At 31.8% G+C, this 21,118-nt stretch overlaps 2 protein-coding genes and 1 long non-coding RNA gene across 3 annotated transcripts; 2 read left to right on the top strand and 1 right to left on the bottom strand.

Annotated features, from left to right (window-relative positions):
* The first annotated feature begins 54 nt into the window (after positions 1-54).
* On the top strand, positions 55-3,727 carry LOC103494722 (uncharacterized). The gene is made up of 10 exons (XM_051087434.1): positions 55-207; positions 513-560; positions 771-888; positions 1,789-1,825; positions 1,928-1,997; positions 2,115-2,219; positions 2,403-2,553; positions 2,634-2,716; positions 3,169-3,262; positions 3,360-3,727. Exons 1-10 carry the CDS (start codon positions 198-200, stop codon positions 3,442-3,444), a joined length of 801 nt encoding a protein of 266 aa, XP_050943391.1. The 5' UTR covers positions 55-197; the 3' UTR covers positions 3,445-3,727.
* Positions 3,728-4,639: 912 nt separating this feature from the next.
* LOC103494719 (GDSL esterase/lipase At5g62930) lies at positions 4,640-11,100 on the top strand. Its single transcript, XM_051087433.1, is given in 11 exon segments — positions 4,640-4,865; positions 5,308-5,446; positions 5,786-5,913; positions 6,016-6,093; positions 6,535-6,702; positions 6,904-6,994; positions 6,997-7,043; positions 9,620-9,696; positions 10,184-10,348; positions 10,660-10,718; positions 10,826-11,100. Coding segments are annotated over 9 exon segments (894 nt in total). The 5' UTR covers positions 4,640-4,865; positions 5,308-5,446; positions 5,786-5,814; the 3' UTR covers positions 10,936-11,100.
* Positions 11,101-16,082: 4,982 nt separating this feature from the next.
* Positions 16,083-16,842, bottom strand: LOC103494720 (uncharacterized). Its single transcript, XR_007822304.1, has 3 exons — positions 16,776-16,842; positions 16,289-16,365; positions 16,083-16,119 (listed from the first exon to the last, which is right to left on the bottom strand). It is a non-coding gene; the product is annotated as an uncharacterized LOC103494720 (long non-coding RNA).
* Between the last annotated feature and the right edge of the window lie 4,276 nt (positions 16,843-21,118).

The following is a 21,118-nucleotide window of genomic DNA, read 5'->3' as shown; positions in this document are numbered from 1 at the left end:
AGAAATTCATTAAAAATGATTGATAAGAGATATTTCCTTCGACATACCGAGGGGTTATTCTTTGTTATTTCTAGTAATATTCTTGAAGTTTGTTATTGGGTTTGCTTTATTTTCTGGCCGCTGCCCAGTGCCCACAAGCATAGATTCTCTCTATTTTGCATATCCAGAGCTCTCTCTCCTAGCTGGGAGGCTTGCGGATGGATGAAGGTGCTCTGCCTGCTGGGATTCTTTGTGTTTCTTAAAAAGATTTCCTGCTTTTGTCCTTGTCTTTACTTCTCCTTTTCACAGATGCCTCTCCCTCTCTGAGTTCCTTGGCTATTTGGTGTAATGTGCAGCTGGTGTACACACCACACTAGCATAGTGATTCATATTCTCCCACATTTTATTCCACTTTCACATCACCAAATTGGCTATAAATAGACAATTTTCATTGTTGTTTTTCTACATCCCAGCATATTACACTTCTGGCTCATTGCATATACTCGCAACTCACAAGTGCCTCTTAAGTGCAGTACTTACAACTTTCAACATGAGCTACTCACATTCTAATATCAGCTCTGGTTTGTCTACTTTTCATATTCCTTCTCATTTCTTTTTCCATCTACAGCCATTTTTCTTGAAGTCTGTTTTCTTTTTCTTTTTATTGTTAACCAACAAAGTATCAAACGTTGTCCCTCTTAGTGCACCATTTAATGAATGGATTAGTTGTTTTCATTATCTCTAACTGTTCGTGATTCAGAGAAGTTACACATTCTGTGGGAAAACTGCAGGTAGTAGATCATCAGCAAGAAGGTCATTAGAGTTTGGAAGGACACATGTTGTGAGGCCCAAAGGAAAACACCAAGCCACTATTGTATGGTTGCATGGTCTTGGTGATAATGGCTCTAGGTAATGCCCCTTTTGTCTCCCTAAATGCTCAAACTTCATATAAAGGATTTGTGGTGGCCTATAGAACCATTCAAGTTCTTCTCTTCATATAAGAATCTGAGTTATATAAAACTGTAAAGTACCATACTCAAAGAATCCAGCATAAAGTGTTTTGAATGAGCTTAATTGAAGCTAGCATAGGACTAAGGTTTGTTTTTCTAACATGAAAAGCAGAGAAACTTGTGACTGTCTACGTTGGATGTTTATTTCTCTAGCTTGCCATCAACAGTGGACAGTGATATTCCCTTCCCTTTTGCAAAAAGTACTTTTTACCTTCTTTAAGAAGGGTTTCTTGCCGACCTTTGTTTCCTAAGCCAAACGAAAAAGGGAAAAGGTGATCTCAGAATGTCAACAAATTCATATTCTTCCCTTGAGTTTCTCACTTGAATGAAATGTGAAAAAGTAAGGACACAGTAGAAATTGCAAATAAATGTTGAACTTTCCCTTTCAACTTGTCTGATCTTATGCTGAAGTTTATTTGAAAACCAAGGTTTGGAAAAGGTGTACATCAGACTATTTTACATTTTTACATGGTTCTCCAGACAAGATAGGGCCCTCTATAGTACTTTCCTTTTTTCCTATATATTCCATCATGGATTTTCTTTTCCCTTTTTCAACCTATTTCATATTTAAATACCGGAATCACCTGCTAAACCATGTAAAATTGAGAAGACAAATAAGGGTTTGCTTTTATATGAAATATGATCAATCATGCATCCTGACATCCCAGTTCGAGATTGCTAAGAGTTGTAAACTTTTCCAAGAATGTGTCTTAGTGGTTCTGTGCTTTAATTTGAAGATACTTTTGTAAATAACCCAGCTAATAAGTTCGGCTATCTTTTGTTCTCTATTTAACTGCAGCTCTTCTCAGCTCCTGGAAACCCTTCCTCTTCCAAACGTAAGAAATATAATCTTATACCATCAAATGAACGTGCCTTCCTGTTTAGCTTACACTCTAGGCTTCTTTCCCATACTAATCATCGTTTTCTTAAATATGTAGATCAAATGGATTTGTCCAACTGCTCCAACTCGACCAGTATCTCTACTCGGAGGCTTTCCTTGCACTGCATGTTAGATCGACAACCTTCTACTTTTTTCATTTTTTTCCCTTTCCTAGGCCCATATCTACTTTAGTGGTTTATTACTAACAAACATTGACTAAAACTGTTCCGTGTGACTCTTATCAGGGTTTGATGTGGGAGAGTTTTCAGAAGAAGGTCCAGATGATTGGGAAGGTCTTGATGCCTCAGCTGCCCATATTGTAAACTTACTGTCTGCAGAGCCATCTGATGGTAAGAGAGTTATTTGCATCTTAAGCTGCTAAATATATTAAGTGCATACTAAAGCCAAAATAACAGAAACTTCAAGAAAACCAAAACTTTTAACAATCTGGGAATCTTTATATATATATATTAAAATATTTGTTCCTCAACTTGTTGGAGAATAAAGTTTTTTACTTCAATTATTTGTGGCAGTAAAAGTTGGGATTGGAGGCTTCAGTATGGGAGCTGCAATGGCACTTTACTCTGCGACCTGCTGTGCTCTTGGAAAATATGGAAATGGAGTCCCATACCCCATCTACCTAAGGGCAGTTGTTGGACTTAGTGGCTGGCTTCCTGGGTCAAGGTATGTCGTTTGGGAAAGAATTCTCAATGACCAATAAGTGCTCATATAGAAACAAATAATATACTAAATATGCCATATAGGAGCTTAAGGAACAAATTTGAAGCATCGCACGAGGCTACGAGGCGAGCGGCATCGATTCCTATTCTACAGTTTCATGGAACAGGTAGGTCTCTAAAACCTTAAGCTAATGTTTTTGTTACTGTTTTCAACTGACTTGAAGAATAATTCACTTAGCTTTCTTGCATACAAAGATAACTTCAAATTGAAGATTTCAACCATCAGAAAACAGTTCTTTTTTTCTTCTGACAATCTGAATGACTTCACTAACTCAGCATATGTTAAGCAAGCATGAATATATTCTGCAGCCATTTCCTTTCAGGATTTTAAAACTTTCGCAACTTGCGTAAAAGACATTGATTCTCAACAGTTTTAAAAAGGATCGTTTGAGAAAAAAAAGAACTGTTCAGGAAACCAATTTGAAAAAGGGGCTAAAAAAACAAACTCACATTTTTCAACCATTTCATGACAGAACAACTCTGAAATAACATTTTAAGTTTCCCCTTTTTTGGGTTTGTTTGATGAATCATTCTTATCCATTATTAACAAAAAATGCAGCTGATGAAGTAGTACCAGTAAAGTATGGAGAGAAATCAGCCCAGACCTTGACCTCAGCTGGGTTTAGAACTCTAGTTTTCAAAAGCCAAGAAGGGTAATGCTCTATTTAATCAAAATCATCAAATAGAATAATCAAAACAGACAAAAAATCAAAACGGCTAAAAGAGTTTTGATTGATTACTTGTTTGCAGGCTAGGCCATTACACAATCCCAAAAGAGATGAATGAAGTCTGCAGTTGGCTAAACTCAAGGTTGGGGCTTGAGGGCTATCGTTAAGAATTCTTGAATACTCCATTTTTCAATGGTGTAAAGCTGAGAAGAAAGAGGACAATAAAGTTTTTTTTTTTTTAACGAAAGTAAAGCTTATGCTTTCGGTTGATTAGGCTATGGTAGAAATATGGGACATTGGGGCTTTTTGTTGTAGAGAAAGAAACTTCCTAATTCCCTTTTAAAACTTCTCTGTTCCCAATAAAGTCTTAGATTAGATTTCCATTTCATGAAATATGTAAAAGTTTGTAGTTGTAGCAGTGCCAATAGTTGAGCTAATTTTCACTTCAAATTTCTTTTGTTTATTGTTAGTATTAGTATGGTTATGATTATGAATTCCCTTTTCCGTTTCTTTAATTTCTTTCCATTTTATTTTGTTGCTAACATTAATGTCTAAAAATCTCCTCCATTGCTTCAAGAAGTACAAACTAGATGTCACACTTTTACAGATTTGTTAAAGAGTTACTATCAAGTCTTTTCATCTTTTGACATAATAAGGTTCATAAAATAGATGTCTGTAGGGAGTTGATGAACTTCTTTGGCTAAATAGTGCTAAAGTTTACAACTTCATATACTACAACTCTTTAGATCAAACACTTCTTGATCTTTATGGTTTACCGTTCAAATTTAGTTGATAGTTGATAAGAGATTGGACATTTAAATTTAAGTTGATGAAAGATTTGGGATTTGAAATATTTTGGTTTGGTTTATTTTGCTAAACAGAATTCTACATTGTATATATAAATTAAGTTGAAAAAAAAAAACTTATTATATTTTATGGATAGTCTTCAAAGGGTGTTCGTGAGCTGGATTAGGTTGAGTTCAAACACTTTTTAGACTCAACCCAATTATTTCGATTATATAATTCTTCGATCTAAATAACTCAAATAATGAACATTTAATATTTTGATATCTTTAAAAATATCTCTATAAAAATATAATTTATTAAAACTAAAAACAAATTCGAACGGATTCCATAAATCAACTCAACATTTCTATTTATTTGAACATAATCTAAACCAATCAAAATGATTGTATTGAACTGAGTCTTCCATGGTGGAAGTTTTGCTCGAAAATCAGTTGCGGAAGAAAGTAAAATAATGTTGGGTAAATTTTATATTGGAGTTAGGAAAACTAGGGAGGGATGATAAATTAATACTAAACCATATGAATCAAAGTCTACTTATTGTTTTAATTGTTTTCTATTGAAAATAATTAATTATTTTAATTATTTTCACATTTTTAACGTGGGCTGATCGGATTTTTGGGGTCATTCTCCCACCTGAAAAAATATCTCACTCACTCACCGTCTATCAGTATCAATCTCCAAACCTGTCGCCCTTCTCCTCACTTCAGACCAGTTGTCGCCCCGCGTCCAGCTTCCGGTGACGTCGTCCCGCTGCTGCCGCTCGCCACATTTTCAGTAGTGGGTAAAGTTTGGTTTTTTTCTTAATTTTTCTGAAATGTTTTTGAATACTTATTAAGATTTAGCCTAAGATTTGGTTTGATGGTTGTGTTATTTGAATACCCATTTGGTCAAAAGTTATTTGGAGACATTTACATTTGATTTTGTGTTTCGAAATTAGGGAGGTAAGTTGGATTGTGGTTGTGTTAGGGGCTTTGATCTAAGATTACTAAATATTTTGGCTCAATTTCGGGGTAGGTAGCTTTACCCTTGTTGAATATTATATTAAGCTGAATGTCTGTGACCAAGAATCCTTGTTGTTGATTTAAGCTTTTAGGTATATTGGTGATTTAAGATTGTATGAGAGCAGGTGGTCTAAGAAAATCCTGAAAATTTATCTTCATCTATCAGCTTAAACTTTTAAATGTCCAGCAAAACAATTAAGTACTATTATTTTTGCCAAACAGTTCTGGAAATGTCTGCTGATATTCACTTTCATACGATGATATGTTGTGAGACCCCTTATGCCATGCATGATGTATGTTAGTTCAATACTTCAATTAGTGAAACTGTCCTCCTACCCGTAGCTATGCACACAATACAGAGGTTTGTGTTCCTTTGGTTCACATGAAAGGTTTGTGTTTCTTCATGTTCACCAGATTGTACATCTCATCTACCGTATGACAGGTTTCATTGTTAACTTAGATGACCATACATGTTACAGTTAGGTTCCACCAGTTACAGACATTCAGTTCCATCTGATTTCATAGACCGACTCCAGTACTGGAGTTACGAGGGATTCGTGACTTACTGAACATATTTATTATTTTTGCAAATAGTTTCCAAAATACCCTACATTTTGCTAATATTTTGACCAAGAATCCTATTTTAGCACTTAATCCGTCTAGAAGAAAGTGATAATACATCATTTTTCATTCTCACAAGGGTTGATTGAAGCATCGAAATAGCATACAATGAGGCCTGAGATCGTTCTATTTGGGGATTCTATAACTGCACAATCCTTTGGTTTAGGTGGATGGGGAGCTGCGCTTGCTGACACTTACTCCCGAAAGGTAGATTTTTCTATTTCTTTTTTTTTTCTTTCATTTGTATTTTGATTCTAGTTTTTCAAGTTTTTGTGTTTGAAATTGGGTTCTTATCTGACCAATTTATAGGCCGATGTCCTAGTTCGTGGTTATGGCGGATACAATACTCGGTGGGCTTTATTTTTACTTCATCACATTTTTCCCTTGGTAGGTGCTATACTTCTCTTGCTCTTTCTTGGCTACTTTGATTCCGATGACTTCATTTTTCACTTGAATTTGCTCCATTATGTTCAGTAAGTGGGATATTGGTCATTACTCTCATTTTAGGACTTACTTTTGTAATGCAACTTATTGTTGTAGTTATTTTTAGGAATTTGTATCCATTTCTAATCCTTACAATTGATTTCAGCTTCATTGACGATAGTGGGGAATTTTTGCTCATTTGGGCAAAACTTACAGCTAGAGCATACAATGAAATCAAAGATGTGATTGAAAAACAAAACTAATCCATTGTGTGAAAGATTTTGGAATATTGCTGTATGTTTTAATTAATGATGCTGTATACTAAGTTACTAACATGTTTGGGAGCCTAAATACGTGCTTGGTGGGTTATTGCTCTAAATTCTTGCGTTAAATTAACTGATACAGAACCCAGATTTGCTAGAACATTGCATTATTGGTTCCCTAGATACATTGGATGCAGGGTTTAGTGGCCCAAAACCGATTTGCCTTCACCAAAATGCCCCGTTGCTCGAAGCTCAGTTTACAAATCATCCCTCTTGCAGCAGGAGTTTCCAGCCTTGCTTCCATCCCAAAGTTTGTGTTCTCATTGCTTCTTTGAAACCCTAAAAGCTGAACCACTTTTCTTCAAAAGGATTATAGTCCAAATTCTGCAAGTATTCAATAGATATTCTTTGTACTAGCTTAAGTCATGGGTAGAAACATCTTTTAAGCCTCTGAAAATTATGTCTCTTGTACGTTCTGCATTCTAAATAAGTTCCATTTCTTGTAATGCAGAATTCCCCGAAGGCCCCCATTGTCGTGACAATATTCTTTGGGGCCAATGATGCGGCTATTTTGGGGAGAACAAGTGAGAGACAACACGTACCTCTGAAGAGTATAAGTATAATCTTAAAAAAATGGTAAATCATTTGAAGGTATTGACTCCATCCTTCATGCTTGAAATATTTTCTAACAAAATCTTTAAGATTTATTTTGAAGATTTAAATCAGTATAATGCATCAGTCCATCACTTCTCTGTTAACTATATGGTTGTGACGTTTCTTCTTTGAGCCGAACTCCCTCTCGCTTGGGACTATTGTTAGTAAATGTGCCTTCCATCCTTTCAAGTGGAATAATCGACAAAAGTTTTAGAAAGAGAATACCATGATGAGGCAAGAAGTCTAGCTGAACCCAACATCTGACCAGACTAATGAATTGTCATGGAGTACACTCTAATTACGTTCAAACCATTACTCCGGTAGAAGAGCTTTAACTTTGTTGGCCACTATGTTGCATTCTTTGATGGAGGGTGCCTGGATACCTAGATTATACTCTTTAGAGATGTGGTTTTGCACAAGCCATTATGTAGTTGTTTCTTTGAGGCGTTCAATTTTTGGCTTTGCCAGATCTTGGGGTTGCAAAGAGCTGCTCGCTCTTTCTTCAACCGTCCTTTCATGAGAAAGTGGTTTTTGTGGGCTTCAATGCCAAAGCTATTTTGTAACTGTTCTTTCTAGGAGTTGTTTGGTTAACTATGTTTGATTTTAAATGAGAATGTTATCAGATTTTTTAAATGTAGTTATTGAAAACAAAAGATGGTAGTCCTAAAACTTGTTTTTGTTTTTGGAAATTGGCTAAAAATTCAAATGTTCAACAAGAATTATGAAAATCATGAATGAGTAATGTCAAAAATAAGAGAAGAGTGAGATGAACAACAAATTGGTCTAGATGAAGCTAGAATGTGCTGATGCTATATAATATACTAGAATTTTCTTCTTACACCTTCTAGGTACATGGGCTAAATAAAGAAGACCCAAATAAATAAGATCTGAGGCTGAATAAAAGAAAGGCCCTGCCAAAATAAGAAATGGAGGAATTAAAATTAACCACTAACTAAATAAGTTGCTAGAGTTCTAAACGTAGTAACAAAGTTCAAACCCTAGATCGAGCATCAGATCTTCATTAGTACGAATTTGTTAGAAAACAAGCAAAAATTTTCAAAAACCAAATTTTTACCAGATGACACTCAATATAATTTGATTATTGTACAAAAAACGTAGTTTAATTGATTCCAAGGCTCGCTGACCTATGAAATGGAGAATCTCCCTAATTTTTTGGAGTAGTTCCTCTTTATGGCAGATTGTTTTGGTTCTTCTAAAGTGGGTAGAAATCTTCATAAGATCATTATATAACCTCTTGGTTTTGGCAAATTACTCCCTGCCATTCTAGAGGATGATAGGAGATGGGAATTGACTCTTCTTAACTCTTCTTGGTGTTCTCATCAAAGCCTTTTGCTAATTTTTCTATTCAAGGCATTTACTTGTTTTGAACTTTTCTCCGTCTCTATTATCATATTAATCTTCTATGCTTTGTTGGTATCATGCATTTTTTAGCATTAGTCTCTTTCTTATTTTGTCAATGGAAAACCTTGTTTCCATTTAAAAAGAAAAAGAGGCAAAGTCTGGATTCTTCTCTAGAACTTTTTTTTTTTCTGTTTTCATCTCCCACTCCTCCTAAGCCACGATGAAAGAAAGAACTTGCCTTTTCTTTTCTTTTTTTTCCTTCTTCTTCTTCTTCTTCTTTTCTTTTTTTTTTTTCCTTTTAATTATCTTCCTCCGTATGAGAGACCGAATCTTTTTCTTATGTGAAAAGGATTACTAAACCAAGTTGTTTATTCTCCGGATTGTTACATTATATGTAGGAAGAACATGGGGAGTAATAGTCATCTCTTATATAGCTGCAGAATATCATAACTGCTGAAAAAGGCTCCTAAATGTTTTTCCCTTTAATTGTTGCTTTCATCAGAATTTAAAGCATGGTATACTCTTAAGTTGCTTCATGGCCATCCTTTCAATAATAAAGCCTAGATCCCTAGGATAAAAGGGGTTATAACTCATACTGGGTGGCGGGTGCTATGAAATGAAAGAAATCACGAGGCCTTTGATGAGCTCAGTTCAGAAGTTTCAGAAGAGTCCAGTTTGTATTTCGTTCCTCTGATGCACCCTTCCCGATTTTATTTGTAATTGGCGCAATCTTTTGCTTCAACCCTTTAGGATTGTGCTAGGTCTCCAATCACCCAAGTTTATCAAAGAAAGAGGAAGAAGGGTAAGAAAGGTATTTCAGCATAGACAATATGGTAGTTAGAACTGCCGGTGGTCCCAAGGGTACGTGGCAGCAGTAAAAGGAGACCATATATATGGGAGTTTTTGGCTAGGGTTAGGCATTGGTTCATTAGGGAGAGAGCAGCCCTCTCATATGGCTGATAATATTTTGTGAGAACCTTGTGTTATATTCTACCATTCCTATATATATATATATATATATATATATATAAGTTCCAGATTGCCTCCTCTTATTGTAGTGTGTTGTGTGGTTGGTTTGTTCTTGTTCTGTGTTATCTGTTGGATTGTGTGTGTGTGCTGGTAGTGTTTGTAACAGGTTCCTCGAGGCGTAACAGATTGTTTTCTTGTAACCTCCTTCCCCCCTTTACATCTCATTAGCATTTTGGTTACAGGAGTACTCCCCAACGACGCTGGTGGTACTTATTACTCCTCCTCCAGTTGATGAGGAAGGGCGTAACGAATATGCACGGTATGACTTCTTTCTAATTGCTTCTCAAAATTTTTAGCCTTTCTTTTGTTGTAACGTTACCTACAACCGTCTATGTGTTCCATCTTCCTACTTTTCCTTCAACTAGTTCCATCTTCCCACTTTTTCTTCGACAAGATTTCATACTGACGTCAGTTATATCAAAGCACTACCAAAATATACTCTCCCATTCTCTAACTATTGTGTGAACGTATCCCCATTGGTTTAGTCCAAATGTACTCCATGTCCTTATTATACCCTTGTTGCATATCATCACCAACCGACATTTAAAGGTGGTCTAAGAAGTAAGAACACTACCTTCAGGGTGGAATGGACATGATTAGCCTAGCCTTTTACATGTGGTTCGTTCCAGAAATTCCATGCCTTTGTCGTCTCTAAGATATTTAAGTTCAAAGTTTCATCAATATACTGAAAAGATTCTAACCCTACTCAAACTAAGGTGAAAATAGTCTTGTATTGTTTCATTCAGATCTCTCTATGGTGATAAAGCAAGGGAATTGCCAGAGAGAACAAATGAAGCAACGGGACTTTATGCAAAAAAATGCCTTGAACTAGCTAAAGAAATAGGTCTTCACTCCATTGATTTGTGGTCCAAGATGCAAGAAACGGATGGTTGGCAGAAAAAATTTCTCAGGTCTGTGATTCAAGCTCTCAATACACAATTTTACTCATCTTATAAAATATGGCTGTTATCTATAATGTTATATGTCTTCAGTTGTCAGCATGTTCAGACCTGTTTGGAATGAATTTTTTAGTACTTAGAAAGTTATTCCAAATAGACTTTGGTGTCGTAAATGAAATTGATATCCTGACCTACTACAAGAGGGAGGTGGATTGTTAATGAATATTGTAAATGATTCAATTCATCGCAACAATGTTGTATTTTTCTGAGTTTATAGGTTGTTTCTTTTTTATTTGAGATGATTAAAGTTTTTATTATTATAGGGATGGATTGCATTTCACACCAGAAGGCAATGGAGTTTTGCACCAAGAATTAGAGATAGGTTGTTTCTTTTTTATTTGAGATGATTAAAGTTTTTATTATTATAGGGATGGATTGCATTTCACACCAGAAGGCGCAATGGAGTTTTGCACCAAGAACTAGAGAAAGTACTGAAAGAAACATCAGTTGCTGCTGAAAAAATGCCTCTTGATTTCCCACATCACTCAAAGATTGATGGCAAAAACCCTGAAAAGGCCTTTCAATATCTTTCCTTGTGATATGATCTCCCTTCCCTTGTAATTTTTTGTTCAAAGTTCCCTATTTGCATTTTGAGCGTTGACCATAATCATTTGTGTTGTTTATGAGGTAATGATTCAATTGACTAAGCATGAGTGAATATATTAAATCCAATCCGCTAATAATTGTATTAATTTAAACTCTAAGTATATTTTTTCTGCCATTTAACACATTTTATTTAAATATATTTATAATTTTATAAATTTAAACTTTTAAAAGAAATCGAAAACATGAGTAATAATTAAAAGCACAAGCATTTTAAATTTATGACAGCAGATTTAAATCAACATGTTCAAATCCTCTATAATAGTCATAAATCATCATCTCTTGAAATCTGACTATTGTTGGCATGGAGATGTAGGGTAAAATTGAATATAGGGTATTGCTGATGATGTAGCAATGGGTTAGCGGTGTTTTGAGGTTGGAATCGATGTGAGGTTTCACAGTAATAGGCGAGTGATCTTTAACTCTTTCCGTTGGATTCCTTTGCGTTGTTATCGTTATGTTGCGTATTCATAGTCAACAATGTTGCTTACACTTTTGTTGGACTCAGTATCGATCATCACAACAACTCAATTGACATTTTTGCCTCAACATTATACCAAATCATGTATGGCAATTGCCAAACGAAATTGTTGTTGGACTCAGTATCGATCATCACAACAACTCAATCGACATTTTTGCCTCAACATTATATCAAATCATGTGTGGCAATTGCCAAACGAAATTGGGAGGCACCTTCTCCAAGACAAAGTATTCTGTCCCTTGTCGTATTAAATTAAACGTTTTAATTAATTAAATTAAATACAAATTATCCGTACTATAATTTCATTCTTTTTAGTATTAAAATTTAAATTAGCACTCTCACGTGTCGCAGATAAATAGTAATTTTGGAGCAATAAGAAAATTCAAGATTCTAATAATAGCATAAAGAGTAATTAATTAAGTTATTATATATATATATATATATATATATATATATATATATATAATATTTTTTAATAGAAAAATTGATTTTTTTCTGTATACATGTAATACGCGTGTTTTCAGGTGTTTCCATAAATAAGATAAACAATACGAAGATAATAGTTGTATAATATATAATATATATATTTTGTAAATAATATAATTAAATATTGTTTTCATTTATATTTACACGCCGGAGTTCTTGCACCGAACTACAGAAGCCATTGTCAAGGTTGTCAAAATGCTTCTAGCACAGGCTCGACCCAGGCCCGTCTAACTGTTAATTTGTTTTATCTTTCTAAGGGTTTTAATTTTAATTTCCTATATAATTATATTAAAATTTAGGACAGTTTGGTGGAATTGTGAATTATTATAGTACTTTATTTTTATAATTGTGTTATAATATAGTTTGTTGGAGTATAAATTATTTTAGTTTGTATTATAACAGTTCGTGCTTAATGCGTAAATTATTTTAGTTTATTTTAGCCGTGAACAAAAAAAAAATAATGTAAAATAGTAAAAATCGTAGAAAAATAATAATTTTTCATCGGCATCAACAATATTAAATAGCCATGAAAATAATGGCTATTTTTATAGATCGATAATTATAATAATCATGCTCCATTTATACAACCATTTTCATATACAAATACAAATCATCGAGGAGCTCATTTCGACAACTTAGTGTTCAATTGTCAACAATTTCAAGATCATAATGATCTCCGCTATTAATTTTCTTTAACTTATTAATTTTCTTTTACTTGACTATCATACATCGTCGATAATAACTCAAATAATATTTTTTTTCATCAACATCAACAATGTTAGATAGTCATGAAAATCATGGCTATTTTTATCAACTTTTCACGGGAATAATAATAACTACGACAATAATAATAATAATAATTTTGAAGATAGAGTGCCGAATAATTCCCATTTATACAACCGTTTTCATATACAAACACAATTCCTGGATTCAGTTATCAACAATTTCAAGATCATAAGGATCTCCTTTATCAACCATCGACGTCGACATATGCAGCTCCCTTCGACAACTTAGCCTTCAATCATCAACAATTTCATGATCATAATGATCTCCTCTATCGACCATTGATGTCGACATATGTTTTGGTGGAATTTAGCTCAAATCCGATGCTAGATTATTCACAAGGCAACCAACAAGACATCACCCAAACTAGACTCGATAATTTCCCGGACATGGATAATTATGTATCTAATGAAAGTTTTGCTCAAAATAGAAGTGATAATTTTATGTAGAATTTTTGTTGGTTGGTTAAATTGTTGTTTAATAATATATCAAAAGACCAAATTTGTACTAGTACAATAATAAAATTAGAATCAAACTTTCTGCATTGACCTAACTACATAGTTCTGGTCCTCCCAATTTTGTAACAAAAAATGTGGAGAATATTTTAACAAATAAAAAAATCTTACACGAAAAATTAATGTTATATTCAAATATTTGTTTGGATGTATGTCTGCCCACATTGGTGCACGGAAAGTTAATATGCTTATTCAAAATGTGTGTGCGCGTACCATATTTATAAAGACTAACGGTCGAATTCCGACAAATTAGTAAGGTAAATAAAACAATATTAATTTTAAACTTATAAATGATTTTATTTTATTTTATTATCGTTATAATTAGTGTTATAACTGGTTACATGGTAAATGACCAAAAATTGTTTAATTTTGGAGGAATAGATGATTTTTAGGATTCGTTTAGAGGAAAGTAGAGTTTTAGGACAAATTCGAAGTGAAGATTCTATTTTAAACATCCAATTTAAAAAAATTAGTACATATTCCATTTTCTCTCATGCCACGTCCGCTTGCGATTTCTCTTCATCCACCGGTGTATTTTGCCATAACTATTCATCCTCTCCTCCTGCGGACGTCGAAGCACGCCTTTCCATGGTTCTTCAGTCTTCCTTGGGATCATGGCAGCTCAAGAGTCACTTTTTTCTTGTTGGTGTCGTGGTTTTTTTTTTTTTTTTTACCATTGTACAGATCATAAATCTGTGGTAGCTGTTTATGATTTTAGGGTGTTTCTTAACTTGATTAACTGATAATTTACTGTTTGGATCATTAACCAAATGTTCTGTACTTTAGTAAAAGAGTTGAGGATGTCTCTTTCTCCCTCTAGTATTGAAGAATAGCTTATTAACTCCTTATTTTCCCACCCTAAATCCAAGTGAGGTCATTGTAGGTGTTTCAAGAGGGTCTGCACATGTTTTAGATAATTGTTTATTTTACTGTATCTATTTATTATCTCCCAAAACATCTCATACAACATCTCCAACCACATCACGAACATTTAGAAACTTCCAAATGTTTAATTCAATACAAGTTTATCACTTGTTTTAGCTTATTTAGAGTGTTTTTACACATGTCTTAAAGATTTTTTAGGTTTTTCATTTGTATCTCGCATAGACCTCGCAACTTCCAAAATTTAGTTTGTGATCTCAAAATCAATTCAATACTTCTATTAAATCCTTTAGAGTTGCTTATAGACCATATTTGTATCATCTTGCACATATCTTGCAAACATCTCACATTAATCTGCTTAGCAGGTTTTTTTTAGAAGATCAGTGGCCATTAGAAAGAGTATATTTTAATAACCTACTATAAAGGTAAATTAGTCTGAGAGTTCGCTACAAAAGAAAAAGTAGAAACAATTTTCCTAGCTACACATGACAGGAAATAAGAAAAACATCAAGACCAACTTCAAGAAACTGAATTTGAAATTTGACAATCCAAAAAGCTTAGTAAGAGTTCAGCCACACTAAACAAAATTCATATATATAAGGCCCTAAAAACAGCCATTATTATATAATTTCCACGCTTATTTAATGGTTGACAAATTATTATTCCAATATGTTGATTGTTGATGTGAAATTAGTCAGCCCTTAAACTTTGCATCAGTGACAAATATGTTACCATTTACTTGGGCATCCTTGATGATCTGATGATCAAATACAAAGGAAAAATTAAATTACATTAATAGAATTACGTTAAATTATAACTTTAATTATGATAAGTAATTTTATAAACAATTTTAGGGTTGGAATTTACCTGGACGCTCGCCATAAGGATTACCACAAACTTGACAATGACATGCTTCAGTGCAACGAAGTCCTGCCTATAATAAATTCATTAAAGAACACAATATGCAATTAAATTATTTACAAGATATATATATATACCATGATTTTAATTTAATTTGAGTAAAAGAAAAGTAATATATATGTGTTTATGAAAGTGAACCCGCAAGCATGGACAATCAATTTTTTGGCACGTTGACTTATGGCAGTTGCATGCTCCTCTTACCTGCAGATAATTATTAATCAGTGTGTATATATGTTAATATATATATGTGTGTGTATGTGTGTGTGGGGGGAAAATTAAAGGATTACAAATGTACAATATTTTGATCAAAAGCTGAGGGATTTATGGATCGAATTTGTTCTTTAGCAAGATCAACAGTGTCCTCATACAAAGGAGTATTGAAGCAATCTTCATCATCACACCCACATTCTTCGGAGCAAAACATTTCTCTTGCAAAGCATTCGCAATCACTGCCATAATTAATCGCAATCACTGCCATCTTAAGACCTGTTTGAAATATCTAGTTTTCAATTTTATGCACCATATGATAATATATATATTCACATACAGTGTTAGACACTCGGTGTTCTTGTTGGCGCAATGGCAGCATGGGCTCGCTTTTTTCCCATCTTCCACTTTTGCTTTACCGCTGCATATTATTGATTCTATATTAATAACAATATGATGATGACGATAATAAAATAAGTAAATATGTAGAAGAAAAGAGAAAGTTTGACCTCTTTCTTTTGGTGGTAGTGGTAGGAGTACTATTGTAATTCATGTCATTCAGGGAGCCAATCGGAGACGTCTGTTTTTGATGATCTCTTATGTTATTATTTTCTTTTTTGTTTTTATTATGATATTCAACACCATCATTTTTCTGGAATAAAACACAAAAATATGACAAATTATAAATAACTTTGATACTAAAAATAATAACAGTAGAGTTATGTGTGTGTATGTATGTATATATTATCACCTCAACAGATAGACCAGCACAAATATTTTGAGTTTTATGGAAATTGCTGATCTTGGAGTGATTATCACCAATTGGAGCTTCTTTATTTTTATTGCTGAGGAGTGAGGACCCAAGTGTACATAAAATTTAAAAAAAAAAAAAATTATATCATCAGTCAGGAAAAATATATTTTCTCCAAAATAATAATTAATTGTAAACTATTTTATTTTCATAAAATCATTAATTGGGTTTTTAGAAATTAGGAAAAGAAATATATTAAATACCTTTGCGAGTGATCTCCACGTGAAAATATAGACGACGGAGGTTTAGAGGGCAATGCCCTCCCGGAGCCAAATGTAAGCTTTTCAATGAGAAATATTATTAATCAAATGATCCAAATAATCAAAGTACTGAAATTCAAACAAAACTAAATTTTATTTTGTTAATTTCTCGATTTCAAGAATTAAATCTATTCCTCCAAATTTTATGGTATAGTCAATAAAATTTTAACATGATGCATAAACCAAAATTAGAAGGGATATAACAAAACTAAAACCATTAAACACTAAAAAATCACATTCAAAAGCAAATTTAATTAATTTTGCTACAAACATTCATGTCCAACTTGTAAATGGAAAATATTAGGAATTTATAAAGATATTTGAAAAATGCATTAATTAAATATTTAGGAAAATCATCACAAATTATAGATTAGAACTTGAATGATTTATAGAAAATAAAATGAAAATATAAAATTAAAACAACTCATACCTCCAAATTTATTGGCTCTGATTCTGAAGAAGTAGAAGTTGCAAGGCCTTTTGAAGACATTGTGATCACTTGAGACCAAAATCTTAATATAACCTTAAAACAAATACAATAAATTAAGTGAAACTAATTTCTAAATAATATATCTTTAAACATTTTAATCCGTTCTTTAATGCTAATTTCTTGAATCACTTTTAATTATAATTTTGTTTTCATTTAAAATCAAATTTCAAGCAAACTTAATCGCGGTGTGAAATTAATAGGAAGACATGAAGATCAAAATCTTGAAGATGATAATCCAATACTTGTAAGATTAATACTAATTTAATCCAAATCAAATAACACAAAGAATATTCTACTTAATTACCACAAAACAAGAAATTAAATCTTACAAAATTCAATGAAAAATGTTTTTAATTGTAACTTGAAAATAATCATAACAAAACCATTAAATTCAAGATTATGATCATGTATATACTTTTTTCCACTAATACTTTGTAAATAATATAATTTCTTTTCGATTACTAAAGAAGATCATACATGAAGATTAACTCAGAAGTAAAGAATCTATTTCGAACCTTTATTATAGAGCAGCGAATGGATGAATTTCTAGATAAAAATCAAAGAATATGATCAATTATAATTCTCCAAAGGAAGAACGAAAAGATTAAATTTGTGAAAATGTTGGATTTTGGAGAATGAAACTGAGAGAATTTATCGAAGAAGAGAGATAAAAGAATAAGGGATCAGTTAAGGGAAATATATATGAAAATAATAAGGGAAGAGAAAAGAGAAATGTTGTTAATTTGGGTTAATTAATCAATTAATTATTATTTAAACCCTAAACCGTACCCTACATATTTTGATGGGATCTTTACGATGGATCTTGTCAAGTCTAAAACGACAACGGATCATCCTTTCAATCATCTTACGTTGGTAGATGTTCAATTTATCCCATCCAATGATTGTACTAAAAAATATAATATAGGCTTCAAATCAAATAAAACAATTAATAATAAAATTAGACATTGATTTATTTGATGTGCTTTGGATCAAATTTATAGTAGTGCAGTAATAAAATTAGAATCAAACTTTTATTAAGTTAACTTAACTATTTGGTCCATTTCTTTTCAATTTTGTAACAAAAAAAAAAATATGGGAAAATTTATTTTAATAAATAAAACAATTCAATGAAAAATTAATTTATTGTTCAAAATAATGTATCTCGCATGCTCACGAGTGTGCACACACGTATATTTATAAAAAGTTAACACTCGAATTCTATCGAATTTGTGATATATTTTCTAACAAAGTTTGAGAATTATGTCAATTAAATCTTAAACGGTAAGAATTGCATTAATTTAAACTTTCAATCCTTTTACCATATTTTATTCAAGTGTATATTAGACTTATAATTTTATAAATTCAAACTTTAAGAAAAACCAACCATTAAAAATATGAGTAATAATTGAAGTACAAGCATTTAAAATTATGCCGGTTCAAGTCCTCCCTGAGAGTTACAAATTATCATCTCTCTTAAGATCGATTCAATTGAGACCATATACTTTTGATAATATATTAAACAACAATTTAACCAACAACAAGAAAATACTACATAAAATTATCATTTTTGTTTTGAGCAAAACTTAAATTGAAACAATAATCGTTGTTGTATGGAAAATTATGAAGTCCAGGTTGAGTCATGCCTTGTTGATTGTCTTGTAAATAATTTGACACTGAATTTGAGCTACATTCCCCTGGAAAATACGTTGACGTCGGTGGCTGATAGAGGAGATTAGTATGATTTTGAAATTGTTGATAATTGAAGACTAAATTGTCAGAGGAAGTCGCATACGTGGACGAGAATGGCTTATAGGGAAGGTTACTATGATCTTGAAATGGTTGATTAGTGAAGCTAGGAATTATTGTATTTGTACTTGGAAATGGACCATGCCTATTATAGTAATTATCAAGCACTCCATCTTCAAGAATATCATTATCATTGACGTAGTTATTATCATTTCCATGAAGAAGTCGATGAAAATAGCCATTATTTTCATGACTATTTAACATTGTCGATGTTGATGCAAAATTATTCTTTGAGTTAGCTCCATCATTGACGATGTTTCCATTAGTGTATGATCGTGCTTCTCCTAAGAGTCAAGTAAAAGAAAATTAATAATAATATTAGGTTAAAGTCGTAAGTTCGAGTAATTATACTTTAATATATATTCCTTAAAATGTATTATTTGATTTTAAAATTTCAAATTTATTTTAAATTTTCTTTTCTATATAACTATATTTCTTCTATATTTATTTTAAAAAAGAACAAAAATTAACAAACGTATTCGTGTTTTTAATTCTTAAAATTTAAGAAACATAAAAAAGGAAATTAGAAACGGAAAACATGAATATTGTCAAATAAGCTCTAAAATTTTGTTAGTGACTTTTCGTGTAAGAACTATCTAAAACTATAATAATTACTTCTTACTGTAATAAATACTATTTTACTATTTTAAATTGATATTTTTTGTTTATCGTTAAAATAAACTAAAATAGTTTATACTAAAACACATAGGTACTATTATAACTCAAATTAAAATAAAAATATTGTATAGCTTGAAGACAAACTATAATAATTTATTTATTGGCCTAATGATCCTAAATTTAAATATATTATACAAAATTAAACTTAAAACCCTTAAAAAAATAAAACAATGAACATTTTTAAATATAATAAAATAAATTAAATATTTATAACGTACAGTAAATTTGTCATTTTTGACGATTTCATGTAAAACAATACTGCTATTCAAATTACCTGCACAGGCTGTGCCGCAAGGATTTTGACAACCTTGACAATTACATGCTTCCGTGCAAGCAACTCCTGCCTGTAAATATAAATTAAAACAATATTGAATTTCATTATTTACAATATATATACATATATTATATAATTGTTTAATTTAATTTGACGCAAAGAAAAATAATATTAAATCTTGATTTATTTTCTGGTAAGAAAAAGGTTTAGGGGTTTATACCAAATTATGTTTTAATATTTTCAGATTCACTGAATTTAACAAATATGCATTTGACAGATAATTCAAGTTTTCGTCATATCTAGAGTTCAAATTTTATATTTTAAAAAACATAATTATATTGAATACATATAGTACTATAAATCATATCATAATGCAAAATAATAATTATGATCAAGTTACAAATTTGGTCTCTAGGATTGTAAAATGACACAGTAATAGGAATTCTATACTAAACAGATCTTTAATGATTTGGAACGGGAAGTACCTGAAAGCATTTACAATAATTCTTTTTACACGATGAGTTCTTGCAGCTGCATCCTCTTCTTTCTGTAGATGACTCTCCTACCTATTTATTCACAAATTTATTACATGATGTTGAGATCGTGTATATATATATAGATAGATAGATAGTTAGTAAGAAATTAGATTAATTGTATTACATTTTCTCTATCAAAGGCCGAGGGTTTCTTGGTTCTAAGTTTTTTTTTAGCAGCAACAACAGTGTCTACGTACAGAACTTTGTTGAGGCATTCTACACCACACCCACAGTTTTCGTCGCAAAACATTTCACTCGCAAAGCAGTCGCAATATCTGCATTTTTTATTCAATAAATATCGTTAACATTTTGTAATGTATAATAGTTATCTTCATACTTAATTATATTATATGTATAATGTTTTAGTTAACTTACAGTTTTATGCACTTGCTGTTTTTGCATTTGCAACCACCTGGGCTGGATTTCCTCTTATTTTCCACGGTTGATTTCTTCCTGTACATAAATTGAACACCACCTCAACGTTAAGGTTAATTATTCAAACGTATTATATTAAGAACAATTATAATTTTTAGAAGAAAAAAAAAACTATTTACAAAATATAGTAAAATAAAACTTAAAAAGTTGTAAAAATTTTGATATATTTTTTGTGAATAATTTTACAAATTTAGTTCTTATGTGCAACAGTTTAATTCTCTAAGTTAAAAAATTCATCAAAATTAGTTCTTCTATTATGTTATGCGAGGGAGTATTTGTATTTTGTAAAAATATTTGTGTCTAATTAGTTTATCAAATGATTTAGGTCAGCAATCTCATTAAACTATTATACTAATTTCTACAGTAGAAATTAAATTGTTACATCGATCAGAAGTGATTTTTAACTGAAAAATATCAATTCTTACAATTTAGCTACCCATTTATTAAAATCAGTAAATGTTTTTTTTTTTCCAAAAATAAATAACTAAATAAGTAAGAAAAAGAGAAAATTTAACCTCTTTCTTTTGGTGCTACCACTAGTGCCGTCATTGTTT

The sequence above is a fragment of the Cucumis melo genome, chromosome 7, assembly GCF_025177605.1.
Source record: "Cucumis melo cultivar AY chromosome 7, USDA_Cmelo_AY_1.0, whole genome shotgun sequence".
Classification (NCBI taxonomy): domain Eukaryota; kingdom Viridiplantae; phylum Streptophyta; class Magnoliopsida; order Cucurbitales; family Cucurbitaceae; genus Cucumis; species Cucumis melo.
The sequence above is the reverse complement of the archived record's forward strand: the minus strand, read 5'-3'. Positions and strand labels throughout refer to the sequence as shown.

Bases quoted from the DNA above. Each gene is read 5' to 3' on its own strand.
- LOC103494722 (XM_051087434.1), top strand. The intron at 2,220-2,402 runs GTAAGAGAGTTA...TATTTGTGGCAG, and splicing joins GTCTGCAGAGCCATCTGATG to TAAAAGTTGGGATTGGAGGC. The intron at 2,717-3,168 runs GTAGGTCTCTAA...CAAAAAATGCAG, and splicing joins TCTACAGTTTCATGGAACAG to CTGATGAAGTAGTACCAGTA.